At 46.1% G+C, this 14,365-nt stretch overlaps 1 protein-coding gene across 2 annotated transcripts in view; it reads left to right on the top strand.

Annotated features, from left to right (window-relative positions):
- Positions 1–14,365, top strand: part of anapc1 (anaphase promoting complex subunit 1) — a 55,480-nt gene that overhangs the window by 24,736 nt on the left and 16,379 nt on the right. For both annotated transcript variants that reach the window (XM_083695353.1, XM_083695354.1), the window contains exons 22-37: positions 1,870–1,945; positions 3,299–3,325; positions 3,596–3,689; positions 3,976–4,049; positions 4,779–4,957; positions 5,150–5,376; positions 5,541–5,659; positions 6,650–6,921; positions 8,870–9,104; positions 10,839–10,930; positions 11,460–11,594; positions 11,926–12,008; positions 12,384–12,462; positions 13,074–13,148; positions 13,709–13,770; positions 13,953–14,043. In XM_083695353.1, the coding sequence (XP_083551479.1) occupies positions 1,870–1,945; positions 3,299–3,325; positions 3,596–3,689; positions 3,976–4,049; positions 4,779–4,957; positions 5,150–5,376; positions 5,541–5,659; positions 6,650–6,921; positions 8,870–9,104; positions 10,839–10,930; positions 11,460–11,594; positions 11,926–12,008; positions 12,384–12,462; positions 13,074–13,148; positions 13,709–13,770; positions 13,953–14,043 (1,920 nt within the window). The remainder of the gene's footprint in view (positions 1–1,869; positions 1,946–3,298; positions 3,326–3,595; positions 3,690–3,975; positions 4,050–4,778; positions 4,958–5,149; positions 5,377–5,540; positions 5,660–6,649; positions 6,922–8,869; positions 9,105–10,838; positions 10,931–11,459; positions 11,595–11,925; positions 12,009–12,383; positions 12,463–13,073; positions 13,149–13,708; positions 13,771–13,952; positions 14,044–14,365) is intronic.

The following is a 14,365-nucleotide window of genomic DNA, read 5'->3' on the forward strand; positions in this document are numbered from 1 at the left end:
GTACTGGTACGCTGCAAAAATAGAGAGAGGTGACGGGGCCAGAGAGGTGACGGGAGCAGAGAGGACCAGAGAGGTGACGGGACCAGAGAGGTGACGGGGCCAGAGAGCACCAGAGAGGTGACAGCACCAGAGAGGTGACGGGACCAGAGAGGTGACGGGGCCAGAGAGCACCAGAGAGGTGACGGGGCCAGAGAGGACCAGAGATGTGACAGGGCCAGAGATGTGACAGGACCAGAGAGGACCAGAGATGTGACAGGGCCAGAGATGTGACAGGGCCAGAGAGGTGACGGGGCCAGAGAGGACCAGAGAGGTGACAGGACCAGAGAGGTGACGGGGCCAGAGAGCACCAGAGAGGTGACGGGGCCAGAGAGGACCAGAGATGTGACAGGGCCAGAGATGTGACAGGACCAGAGAGGACCAGAGATGTGACAGGGCCAGAGATGTGACAGGGCCAGAGAGGTGACGGGGCCAGAGAGGACCAGAGAGGTGACAGGACCAGAGAGGTGACGGGGCCAGAGAGGACCAGAGAGGTGACGGGGCCAGAGAGGTGACGGGGCCAGAGAGGACCAGAGAGGTGACGGGGCCAGAGAGGACCAGAGATGTGACCGCCCAGTAGGCGAGCACCAGGGTCTTGAATCTGATGCGAGCTGAGTGCGTTGCAAGAGTGCGTTGCAGGGCGTAGGTCGTCAAGGCAGGAGATCACAAGTGCCTGGACCAAGAGTTGTGCTGTTTCTCTGGTGAGGAATGGACGTATCCTTCGGATGTTGTAGAGGAAGAATCTACAGGAGCTCGCTGTTGCTGTGATGTTCGCGCACAGGATAAATGGTTGTCAAGGATCACCCCAAGATTCTTGGCTGTCTGGGAGGAGGTCACTGTGGAGTTCTTGACTGTAATGGAGAAATCTTGGAGAGGGCAGGCTTTCCCCGGGAAGAAGAGCAGCTCAGGCTGAGCTTGAGGTGGTGGGCTGACATCCCAGCAGAAATGTCTGCAAGACACGCAGAGACATGTGTTGCCACCTGTGTGTCAGAAGGGGGGAAAGAGAGAAAGAGTTGAGTGTCATCAGCGTAGCAGTGGTAGGAGAAACCATGTGAGGAAATTAATGTGACAGGACCAGAGAAGTGACAGGACCAGGGTTGGTGCTGGTATGCCACAGTATCATAATACTTCACACTCAAGAGAGGGGCATGGGCCGAGAGCATTTTTCCTTTGGTTTCTTTTCCTTTTGAGGATAGACAATGCGTGACTTAATACATATGCGTGTGACTGAGTGTGTGATTGAGACTGAGATAAAAACTGTGTGTATGTGTGTGCGCGTGTGTTTTTGCTTGTACGTTTGTGTGTGCGCATGAGTGCGTGTGCGTGTGTTTTTGCTTGTACGTTTGTGTGTGTGTGCCTGTCCGTTTGTAAGAGCAGCTCTACCATAATTAAGCCATGGAGAGGCTGAATCACTGGGGTGGGGTGGGGGGGTGAGGGGGGTTCTGCTGATGTGCAGGCCTTGTGCGTCTCCTCCCATCAGGCTAAGTGAGATGACGCACGTCACTGCTGAGAGAGAGACTGACAGCCTGTCATGTAATTACACAATCTATTTACCCCCATCTATCTCTATCTCTATCTCTCCCTCTATCTCTCCTCTCTATCTCCCCTTCTATCTTCTGCTCAACCTCCCCCTCTCTCTACCCATCTCTCTATCTCGCTCTCTCTCTCTTCCTCTCACCATCTCTCAGCCTCTCTCTTTTGCCCTCCCTCCCCCCCCCCCTCTCTCTCTCCCCCTCTCCCTCCACTAATGGTTATACTGTTGAGACCAGATGCTGATGTTTGTTTCTCTGTCTCTCCCTCCCTCCCTCCCTCCCTCTCTGATCTGGCCTACAGAGCTATGCGCTTTACATCGTAGGAGATGACAACGCCATATCAGACGTATCCAAGTACCTGGCCAAGCTCTCTCCAGGTGTGTCTGTGTGTCTGTGTCTGTCAGCCAGTAATAGCCGGCTTATCATGTCATGGTAAGAGCTGTTTATCGGGTCCAGGCATGAAGAAGCAACGGGCAAGCTGTGATGTTTTGCTTTTCAATCAAACATGATTGTTTATGTTTATTACAAATTTACAGCCTTTCTATTCTGAAAATTATGTCTTTTTTGTCATTCTGAGCACCTTGGGTGGACTTCCGAATGCATTACGCACAGAATTACGCACATGGATGTCTGGTAAATTTCTCAAAAGGCCTTTTATATAAAATGTTGTCGGTTGTGTTGTCCGGCGGCAAATCGTAAATGGAAATCCTGGTGTGTGTGTGTGTGTGTGTGTCTGTCTGTCTGTCTGTCTGTCTGTCTGTCTGTCTGTCCGAATTGACTGTCAAAATAATCCCAGATGGTCTTTCAATCAGTGCTGCAGTCCCGGGGGCAGCTGTCACAAAGGAGGAGCTAGTCGATGCATGTTGTTGTCACGTTGCTTCCTTCCTTTTGTTTACGTTCAACACTCACTATTTCCTCTGCCATTTTCCCGGCTCAGTGAATTCTCCAGAGAAAGATCGTCTGAAGCAAAGCGTTATTGTTTGAGTATCTTAAGAATGTCAGAATGTGACAGTATAGGCGTGCATACGTGTGTGTCTTTATCCTGTTGTCTCTGTGTTGACCCATTTCACACTTCCTGCTCTGACACCTCACCTACAGGCCTCATGTGTCCTCCTCTCTCGCTCCTCTCTAGCACTTGCTCTCTCTCCCATCTCTCCCCCCCTTCCCTCTCTCTCTCTCTCTCTACCCCTTTTATGTCTCCCTCTCGCTCCCTCTCTTGCTTTGTAAATGTAAATGACTTAAAAATGCTCTCATCTGTCGCTCTCTCTCATCTCTCTCCCCCAGTCTCTCATCTCTCTCCCCCACTCTCTCATCTCTCTCATCTCTCTCCCCCACTCTCTCATCTCTCTCCCCCACTCTCTCATCTCTCTCATCTCTCTCCCCCACTCTCTCATCTCTCTCCCCCACTCTCTCATCTCTCTCATCTCTCTCCCCCACTCTCTCATCTCTCTCATCTCTCTCCCCCACTCTCTCATCTCTCTCATCTCTCTCCCCCACTCTCTCATCTCTCTCATCTCTCTCCCCCACTCTCTCATCTCTCTCCCCCACTCTTGCTCTCTCTCAAGTTTTGTTTATCTGTCATTACATTGAATACAAGTACAAGATAATTACAACAATTGTACAACAACAAGTGATGAAAACAATAATATAGATGAATCTCCCTCTCTCTCCCTCTCTCTCTCTTGCTCTCTCTCTTGCTCTTGTTCTCTCTCTCCCTCTCCTGAAATCAGCGACCACAACTACATCGAGGAAAACAAGTGAGTGGTTCACCTGGGACCTGGGTCCAAATACATGTTATAGCATGTTTAGTATTTGACCATATAGTAGTTAGCATGTTGATCTACCGTAGCATATATAGAAGAAGTGAGTAAAAGTTAGATATAGCAGTTTATGTCTATGCTCTGTAGCTACAGTTCCACAATAGTTAACAATTATCTCTATCTGTGTTGACTGTGTTCCCCCCCCCCCCCCCCCCCCTCTCTCTCTCTCGTTCTTGCTTGCTCTCTCTCTCTTTCTGTCTCTCTCAGTCTCTCTCTCCACTGTGACTTTCTCTCTGTTTAGCTCTTTCTCTCACACTTTAACAGGCCAGAAGAAGAGTGTCATTGAGTCATCTTCCAGGAGGTAAACTCACCTGAAACACAACAAGCATAGATCGTTATTCTCATAGGCTCCAAGTGATTCCCCATAGAGACACATTCTGTACAGGCTGTGCTTGCCTCCCTTAGACCCCATTAAGGTTTAAGACCCTGCCTTTTTTCCTGCTGGGTGCATGTTTTGATTTTCAACTGTATACAGTATGTAAGCCAGGTGAAAGGGAGATACCTCATGAAATAAAAAAATAAAAACTTTTGAAATGTCCTTTTCTGTATTGTCGTGTATAAAAGTGAATTCTGTGTGTTTTTTCCAGACAGAGCGGTGTGAAGCCTGACACTCCGAATGAGAGTTTAGCCGAGAAGCTGGTGGTCTGGTTAGCATCAGCAGGTAAGAGACAGACATATGTAACGTGTTTGAGAAACCTGTAAACTCACTCCCCTTGTTGAAATAATCCAGTCACGCCATCGAATTGCTTGCTTTTTGGTGGCGTAGCTGGTTAATATCTGCATTTCATTGACGCATGCATTGGCAACAGAGGATGCAGGTTCAAGACTTGTGTGAGTTTAGCAATACTGTTTGCGGCAACGTGACGCCTGTTACACAACACAAAAGGCCTAGACTCCCCTCTGTTTTCACAGCTAGATGTGCTTTATAAAAGTGGGATGCCGCACTTGTAGTTATGCACATATCTGGAGTTTTAAGCACTTTTACACACTATTTTCTGTAAGAGAACAGTACCACTGTATGCTGCAAATATCACAATATTCAATAATATCTGGCCAGAGCCTCAACCTTATAGTACAGTACAGGAGCCTGTATGAACCAGAATGTTGGAAATATATATGTATACGTATATATTTATGTATACTGATACAGAAAACTACCATATCCTGTCCTGCTATTGAAGGCCTATGATTGCATTACCTATAGAATTGTAAGAATATGAGGAATGCCACATCATCATGGTATTATTTGTTGCTATATGTACTTACTTACTGTACTTGTTACATGTAAAACAGTCAGGGCTTAAATGCTGGTGTGAGGCCTGGTGTGTTCCATTCTGTTGTCATTGGTTTAGGCCCAATATTTCTGGTGTTCTGGTGTTCATTTGTTTAGGCTTCACCTTAAAAGACTTGGAGTCTGTACCCTTCGGCGTGGCTCTGCCAATCAGAGATGCCATCTACCAGTGTCGAGAGCAGCCTTGCTCCGATTGGTCAGAGGACGTCTGCCTGTTGATTGGACGACAGGACCTCACCAAGCAGGCCCACAAAGTGACCGTGGCCAAAAGCAAATCTGTAAGTGTGAGTGTGACTGGATATGGATGGGATGTTTGTTGGTTTATCTATACTATGAGGAAGGGCCAACGGTTGCCTTTAGAGAGTGTGCGTGCGTGCGTCTGTGTGCGTGTATATATGCGCACCTGTGTGTGTGTGTGTGTGTGTGTGTGTGTGTTTACAGTACATCTGTGTGTATGTGTGTGTATTTAGACTGTAGGCCCGGGGCTGATGTTGGAGCCTCCCACCACCACGGAGGCTGATGAGGAGGAGGATGGTATGAACGACCTGAACCAGGACGTGATTGGTCTGATCTGGAGTCAGGACCTGCGTGTCCAGGAAGCACGCCGCCTCCTCCAGAGCTCCCGCCCTGTACGGGTCAGCGTTGTCCAACTGCCCGAGGTCAGCGACCACGAGTACATCGAGGAGAAAGAGAACAAGTGAGTGGTTCACCTGGGACCTGGGTCCAATACATGTTATAGAAGTTAGCATGTTGAGCATAGTGAAGAAGTGAGTATAGGTCAGATATAGCAGTTAATAGCTATGGTCTGTAGCTACAGTTCCACAATAGTTTACCTCTCTCTCTCTCCCTCTGTTTTCCCAGACTGCTCCAGCTGTGCCAGCGTACCATGGCTCTGCCTGTGGGTAGAGGCCTTTTCACCCTCTTCTCCTACCACCCTGTGCCAACTGAGCCCCTTCCCGTGCCCAAACTCAACCTCACAGGTACTGTAGTAGTGGAGGCTGGTAGAGGTAGAAAACTGAGGATGGGCTTATTGTAATGCATGGACTGAGGAATGGTTGGCTTGATCAGACTCGGTTGTCTTGCTTTTGCTTGTTTTTTACACTTTTGGGATGGATTATGGATTGTTCCATTGGTTTCATCGTACTATGCAAACTAAATAAGCACATTTCAAGTATTTGAACTTTTTTTTAATTTTTTTTACATAGAGTACTCTATGTACTCTATTTTATCCAGATGTGGTGTGTAGAGGGAGGTGTTTGTGTCTTCAAATAAATGTACATCAATGAATATTGAGGCTATCAAACAGTGCATAGAATGTAAGAGGTGCAATTTTAATTTTAAGTCTTAATTTAGTCCTTCTATTCCTATGACATTTACAGTTTTCTCTGGGTGTGTTTAACACAACAAAGCTTTCTTCAGTCAGTGTGGGGCTGTGTAATTACTGGAGCTGTGTAATTACAGCTGAGCCTCAGGTTGTTGTGGTGTTGGAGTTTGTTGTGTTGTATAGTAAAGGACAAATATGCAGCATATGTGATGAGCTGCAGAACTGACTGAAGAACATCTTTAGAGCAGGGCATAATTTCTCTTTTAGGACTTTTTTTTTTTTTATTATTATTTTTTTTTATAAACCTAAACCTTACTTTGGTCTTTGATTCCGCTTGCAGTGATTGTGGTCTAAATGCAAGAGAAATTAACACAGTTTAAGCCTAGCCCTGGAATAAAATCATTCTTTCAATGGAACATATTTTAGCCTAGGATTTGTCTTAATCTGTTTCTGGGAAACCAACCCATGATGTCTCTTGTCTTGTTCTTTAAGATCTTTGAAACTAGTTGCTTGAAGTATGTAGTCAGGTATCTATATGTTGTCAAGGTGCGTAGAAAGCAGAACCGGAGACACTCATCCAGTGGAAAAATAAATGTTTGTTTTCTGAACTGCTCTCCCCTCGTTCTCCTCGTGTTTTTGTTGTCAGGTCGCGCTCCCCCCAGGAACACCATGGTAGACCTGAACAGTGGTAACATCGACGTCCCGCCCAACATGACCAGCTGGTCCAGCTTCCATAACGGGGTGGCGGCAGGTCTGAAGATTGCTCCCGCCTCCCAGGTGGACTCAGCGTGGATTGCCTACAACAAACCCAAGAGCCCTGAGCTGGCCAATGAATATGCCGGCTTCCTCATGGCCCTGGGCCTTAACGGACACCTCACCAAACTAGCCACTCTCAATATACACGACTACCTGACTAAGGTAAACACAGACACACACACACCTGAGAGGTGGACTAGAGTCACATGAATTGGACTCCTAGTTGCAAAATCTGCGACATGACTTGGCAAAAAGAAAAAACAACACTTGACTTGTGACATAACTTGTGTCAGTGAATGTTTACTCTCAACCTACCATAGACCAACCGATCAACGCGCATCGAGTGGTTGTGCGAAAAACAACAATACTCGATTCTAATTGGAGATTTGATGGTGTCAGTCAAACTGTAGCTGTACTACCAACAGTAGCTATAATCATTTGGATGGCCTTTCTATTAAATAATGATAATACAAATACAAAAAAACCCATTTCTAACATGTTTTGTGAATTTTATAAAGTAGGCCTATGTACTAGTAGGCCTAGTGTAAGGAAAATAGAAAATATAACCTGAATTACAAACATTTAAAAAAGAAAAACTTTAAATCTATCTTTTGTGTACGGACCAGCTACACACTTTTGGAGATCTATTGCATTTTGGTCGATGCACCTGTTCTGAGTGCAGTTGTCACAAGAACTTTCAGATCACCTCACAAAGGTGAATACACAAAGAGAGAGAGACACACAGAGTCAGAGAGAGGGAGAACGTGCACACACACACACACAGAGTACACTGATTGTACAATCTCTACTCACAAATAGCCATGTTCTATTCTCTTGTTCTATGTACTGTCTCTGACCACAAACCCAGACTTCTGATGAATTAATCTCAAATATGTCACTTCTGCAATTCTCATTCAGAGAGTAGGCCAGTGAAACCATCAGCAACACTGAGCTTGACTAAGGTGGAGTACTTTTTCACATTCATGTTTTTGAACTGTGAAGATTACACTTTGGGTTTTAGCAGAATCTGGCTCTTTAGCATCCTGTTATTTTTTGACATGAAAGTGGGAAGGCCTCTGTGGCGCCCAGAGCACAGTTTCACTCTGACTTCTCCCAGGCTGTGACTCTTGTAAGACTTTCTAATTTCCAGTTAGGCCAGCCATAGAAAGGCCCTGCGGTGCTTATCCATCACATCTCTCTATTTCTCTGTTCTGAGGAACTTCACAGGGTGTTTTCGATAGCACGCTTCTACTACTACTATTCTCGTTTTCTTACAAGCTTATCGTGTTTATCAGAAGAGATTAGCCTTTGTTTGATCACAACGTTTAGCCCGTGTCTGCTCACAACATGTGTCTGAGCTTTTGAAAGGTCAGCCGCCGTACTCCAAAGGAAGATACACAGTTCAACCTGATTGATAAGTAAAAGGAAATATTGCTTTCTTAGTAATAGGTATTAAATGAATCAATTGAGTCATGCAACAACAGAGTGTACACCACTGTACAGTTTTTGCCATTGTGCTCATTGTTTTATTTCCACATATCACAGGATCACAGTTCTGTCGCCCTCTGTATAATTACAGTGTGCTGCTTGAGTGAGGGAGGGGAGGACCCCTCTTGCTCTGAGCACAGGGAGAAAATAAATTGCGCCCCTTCTCTCCTTTTCATGCATCCTGACTGTTTTCTTCTGCTCTTTATCAGATTTTGTAGGGGAGTGGGGACGGAAAACTAACTTTAGTGTGATAACAGCCATTACGTCTTTAGCCCTAATGCAGGTCCACATGTATGCCAAACTCAGCAAAACATCAAGAAAATATATCTGATCTGTGTAACTTGCTCCACAGCAATTCCATGTAGACACCTCAGTCTTTCATGATGTCTGAGTGCATTAGTACACATGGAGAATCCCATCCTGCTGTGTATGAAATCCATGGGGAACTAATTAAAGATGGCCACCGACCCAGCTGCCTTCTCTCCTTTCCTGTCTATGGCCGTCACTATCAGCCAATACTGCTTGACGACAAGAAGTGCAACTCTTCTCTCTTAAAACCTGCTTTCTCTCTCCTCCCCTCTCTTCTCCTCTCCTCCCCTCTCTCCCCCTCCCCTCTCCGCAGGGTCATGAGATGACGAGCATTGGGCTGCTACTGGGCGTGTCAGCGGCCAAGCTGGGCACCATGGACATGTCAATCACCCGTTTGCTAAGCATCCACATCCCGGCACTGCTCCCGCCAACTTCCACGGAGCTGGATGTGCCACACAATGTACAGGTGGCAGCTGTGGTTGGCATCGGACTGGTGTACCAGGGCACTGGGCATCGCCACAACGCAGAGGTCCTGCTGGCAGAGATAGGTCAGTGGAACAACAGATAGATAACTAGATAAAAGGAGGGAGGAAGGGAGAGAGGGAGGGAGGTCCTGATGGCAGATAGTTGAGAGAGGGAAGTCTCTCAGGATACTGCAGATGGATAGATGATATGGGATGGGATGGATGGATGGATGTAGGGAGAGATGGCTGATATCGGTCAGTGAAAGATAGAGATGTCTTGCATGTTAATGTTTATGACTTATACTTCAGGTTTCTGCGTTGTGTATAAAAATGAAGCTGCCCTTGTGAAGGTCTTTTCATCTCAATTGGACAACCTGGTTATATATATATAGTTATATATATATATATATATACACACACACACACAGTATATATACAGTGTATACAGTTTCACTCTGACTTCTCCCAGGCTGTGACTTTTGTAAGACTTTCTAATATATATATATATATATATACTCACCGGCCACTTTATTAGGTACACCTTGCTAGTTCTGGGTTGGACCCCCTTTTATAGCCCATCTGCTTCAAGGTTCGACGTGTTGTGCATTCAGAGATGGTCTTCTGCATACCTTGGTTGTAACGAGTTGGTTATTTGAGTTACTGTTGCCTTTCTATCATCTCGAACCAGTCTGGCCATTCTCCTCTGACCTCTGGCATCAACAAGGCATTTTAGCCCAGAGAACTGCCGCTCGCTGGATATCTTCTCTTTTTCAGACCATTCTCTGTAAACCCTAGAGATGGTTGTGCATGAAAATCCCAGTAGATCAGCAGTTTCTGAAATACTCAGACCAGCCCGTCTGGCACCAACAACCATGCCACGTTCAAAGTCACTTAAATCACCTTTCTTCTCCATTCTGATGCTCGGTTTGAACGGTTTCAGCAGGTTGTCTTGACCATGTCTACATGCCTAAATGCATTGAGTTGCTGCCATGTGATTGGCTGATTAGATATTTACGTTACCGAGCAGTTGAACAGGTGTACCTAATAAAGTGGCGTGTGTGTGTGTGTATATATATATATATATATATATAAAAAGTGGAACGAGATTGCAATGAGAGACACAGTCAGAATGGCACAGGCAGGGAATGCCAATCAACCACAAATAGACTTCTACATGGATCAGAGAGAGAGAGAGAGAGAGCGAGCGTAGTCTTGTATAAAAAGAAGACCCACATGTTGGATGAAATGAAGCAGCTGTAGAAAGAGACCGGAGTGAGAAAGAGAGAGCTGATTCAAGATTCTTTATTTGTCATGTGCGTACAAGTACACAGTGAAATGCAAAAGTGACAGTGCCACAGAGTAGTGCAACAATACAATAAGTTTTAAAATAGAATAAAATAAAAATAGTACTAAAATATATACAGTATGAGCTGTCAGAGACAGACGTCATAGCCCAGAAACCCACAGTAGAGGTTAGAACCTAGCATAGAGAGAGAGAGAGAGAGAGAGAGAGAGAGAAACCGGGATGTAAAACAGGGAACTGAGTACAGGTAGAATGATCGAGACTCAGGTTTCATGTGCTGGTTTACATCGTTAGGGCAGTCATGTTAGGGAATATAGGGAAATGGTGTTATTATGACAAGGGCCAGGAGTTTTTCCACACTATTGAACATGATCAGGGAAAAACTTCTGGCCCCCCAGTTATCATAGTCCATAACTAGCGCCTAGAGTATTGAGATCGGGAAAAACTCCTGGCCCTATTTATAACCAATAATACAGGCCTGGGTAGTAAACAGACGATGTCTCTTCCTCCTGCAGGTCGTCCCCCTGGTCCTGAGATGGAGTATTGTACAGACAGAGAGTCGTACTCCCTGGCTGCTGGTCTGGCCCTGGGCATGGTCTGTCTCGGGGTGAGTATAATAGACGCACGCGCACACACATGCACACAGAGACGCACGCACGCATACAGACAGACGCACGCACGCAGACACATCCGACCTTTCACTTTAAACCTTTCATTGAACTACTGTCCTGGATTATTCTGGTCTGAATGGAAGAAAAACACAAACACTTCCATTCAGGCCAGGAGGGGCAGGGAATGGGGGAAAGAGGGCAAACAAGGTGTGCATGCAAACACACACACACACACACACACACACACACACACAGTGCTCTGTATGTACAGTGAGGAAATGTTTATGAATGAAAAGCACTCTCTGTATTTCACAAGGGTGAGGCAAAGTGAATGCAGGATGAACAGACAATGTTGCTCCCCTCAGACTCAGGTCATCTGAGTGCATCACAATATAGGCCTATGTGTTTCAGGCTGCATTATTGAGAAAGTGGAAGACGAGAGATTCTCACAGTGCCTGAATGTGAATGACCTTCCGCCATTCTCTCATCCTCTCCATCCCCCCCCCCCCCCCCCCCTCCCTACAGCATGGCAGTAACCTGATAGGTATGACGGATCTGAACGTCCCTGAGCAGCTGTACCAATACATGGTGGGCGGACACCGCCGTACCCATGCTGGCATCAACAGAGAAAAGCACAAGTCCCCCAGCTACCAGATCAAGGTCATGACAAGAAAAAAAACAGCTTCAGTAACTGCTACACACCTAAACCCCCAGTCACCAGAAATGCAACTTTCCTTATTCTTAATTTAAAAAAGTCCCACTTGTTATTAAATGAAATATGAATATGAAATGTTTTACTGGTGCACAATATGAAGGTCTGAGAGAGCAAACTGCTTTTGATAGATAGAGTCCCTAACAAGAGATTGAGAAGAGTCCCTACCATGTTTCAACCAACTCTGACTGCCATATGAGGAAGAAAGTTAACTTAATTTGGATGAAGTTAACAGTAGTGTGACCTGTGACTAAAATGCTCCTCTTTTTGTTCCAACAGGAGGGTGATTCCATCAACGTAGATGTTACCTGTCCAGGAGCCACACTAGCCCTCGCCATGATCTACTTGAAAACCAACAACAGGTGACGAGGACAGGCCACCATCTTCATCCTCATCTCAGATAGCCTTCATCACGAGGAATTATCTAATCTGATTCACATAAATATGACTCCACTGATTAGTAGCGGCCTGACATGACGGTCTCTGGACCCTTCCTCTCTCTTCTCTCCCATCCTCATTTGTCTTAAGGGGCCATCTCATCTGACTTGGTGCATTACAGCACATCTTCACCCCAGTCCTCCATCTCATACTGTAGCTCATATCTAATAGATCTAATAATGCATCATAACTGAGAAAGTCATTTCTGTTGTGCCCCTGGGTGTCATAACTAGTTCTGTTCTGTCTGGCTGAGAGGCTCAGGTCTGCATTAACACCTTGTTGTCACCTCTGTCTCCCAGGTCCATCGCTGATTGGCTAAAAGCTCCTGACACAATGTTTCTCCTGGACTTCATCAAACCAGAGTTCCTCCTGCTCAGGGTAAGAGGCAGGGGAGAGGGAGGGCGAGGGAGGGCGGGCGAGGGAGTGAGAGAGAGGGAGGGTGAGAGAGAGGGAGGGCGAGAGAGAGAGAGGGAGGGCGGGCGAGGGAGTGAGAGGGAGAGAGAGGGAGAAAAAGAGAAGGGGAGGGAGGGAGAGAGAGAGAGAGGGAGGGCGAGGGAGTGAGAGGGAGAGAGAGGGAGAAAAAGGGGAGGGAGGGAGAGAAAGAGCGATAGACAGTGAAACAGAGAGACAGACTTTAACTATACTAGAGACTGTGGGGAAAATGCCAGGATATTGGATAGGCCTAGCGGAGCTGATGAGTATCTGTACGCTCGAGTCAGTGTGTCCTGACCAGACCTGTGTCAAGCACAGTGCTTCAAAGTATTAGAGTGCTCACCAGGCAAACTAAATGGAGTACAGATGTATTTGACAGATGCTTACCCAGGTCTGGTCCTGATTGAATCCATGTGTAATCAGACTGTGCTGTGCGCTACAATTGCCTAGCTAATTAAAAATAAATGGCTGACCCTGTACCCTTCCTCACATTCTATCCCCTCTCTCCCTTCTTTTCTACTTCCCACCATCTCCGTCTCCCTCCTTTCCCTCCTCAGACCCTGGCCAGGTGCATCATCATGTGGGATGAGATCCTGCCCAACTCTGATTGGGTCAGCAGCAATGTCCCTCCGGTAACTGCTGCCCACACACAAACTTGTGCACGTGCGCACACACACAAACACACACACAGACACACACACACGCAGGCCAAATACCCCCCCCACACACACACACACAGACAGACATAGACCAACTCTTGCAGGGGCACACACACACCAATACCTTTTTGGGGTCAACAATGCACACACACACACACACACACACACACCCTAATGCCCTCCCTTCACACAGGGTTTTTGGGGTCAACACTGCAGACATATCCCAGCCCCACAGACATTAGTGTTCTATTGTGTTAGTAGTTAGTCATACTGTGTGATGAACGTGTTAATAACAGGAATCACATCTAATAAGGAAACCTGTTTCAGTCTCCGATGAGCTTTCAGTAGCAGGAGGACATAGCATTTCCTGTACCCATTTACACAGCAAGGTGATTAAATGATTAAACTGATGTTCTACAGTCTTCTAGAAGGATAATGATTCTGCCGGAATGTTAGATGTCTAGAAGAGGGATAATGGTGATTGGTGGTTTTGATGTTGAGGTGTGTGTGTTCCGTCTGCATTCTGTCTTCAGATCATCCAGGAGAACATTGGAAACACAGTGCTATCAGAGGACCTGAACATGGAAACGTTGGTGTGAGTACCAAACCTTATTTCTACTCTGCCATAAGATAGTTGTATATAATGTGTGTGATGTCAGTGTGTCTGTTCATAGTGTAGTGTGTGTGTGTGTCATCACTGGCCCGTATGGACTTGATGTACAGACTCTTTCTGTCTGTAGTTTATTCCTATAATGTGTGTGTTGCCTCTGTCCTCAGCCAAGCCCATGACTACATCATAGCTGGAGCCTGTATGGCTGTTGGATTCCGCTTCGCTGGTTCTGCCAACTCTGACGCCTTTGACTGCCTGGTAAGAAGAATCCACCTTCATGATGATGGCCTCAGACTCAGTTGGAGTTTATATCTTTACTCCCTCTGTGTTTCTCTATAATCTATAACCAGGGCACAACATTAAGTTTTTGGTCTACCAGTTTTTTTTCGAAACCAACATTGAGACAAAGATCACAAAAAACATTATGACTCCTGACCTGCTGAAAATTACTCCCTGCACAGAACAAACCTCCTGTAGTAGGCTTTAATTTTCGTGCCTATCCCTGTGTCAAAATACCTAAATATTTCCCCCTGCATGTTTTCTATCTCATACTGTCACTTGTAGTTGAATTTTACCTTAA

Source organism: Argentina silus (assembly GCF_951799395.1).
Source record: "Argentina silus genome assembly, chromosome: X".
Classification (NCBI taxonomy): Eukaryota; Metazoa; Chordata; class Actinopteri; order Argentiniformes; family Argentinidae; genus Argentina; species Argentina silus.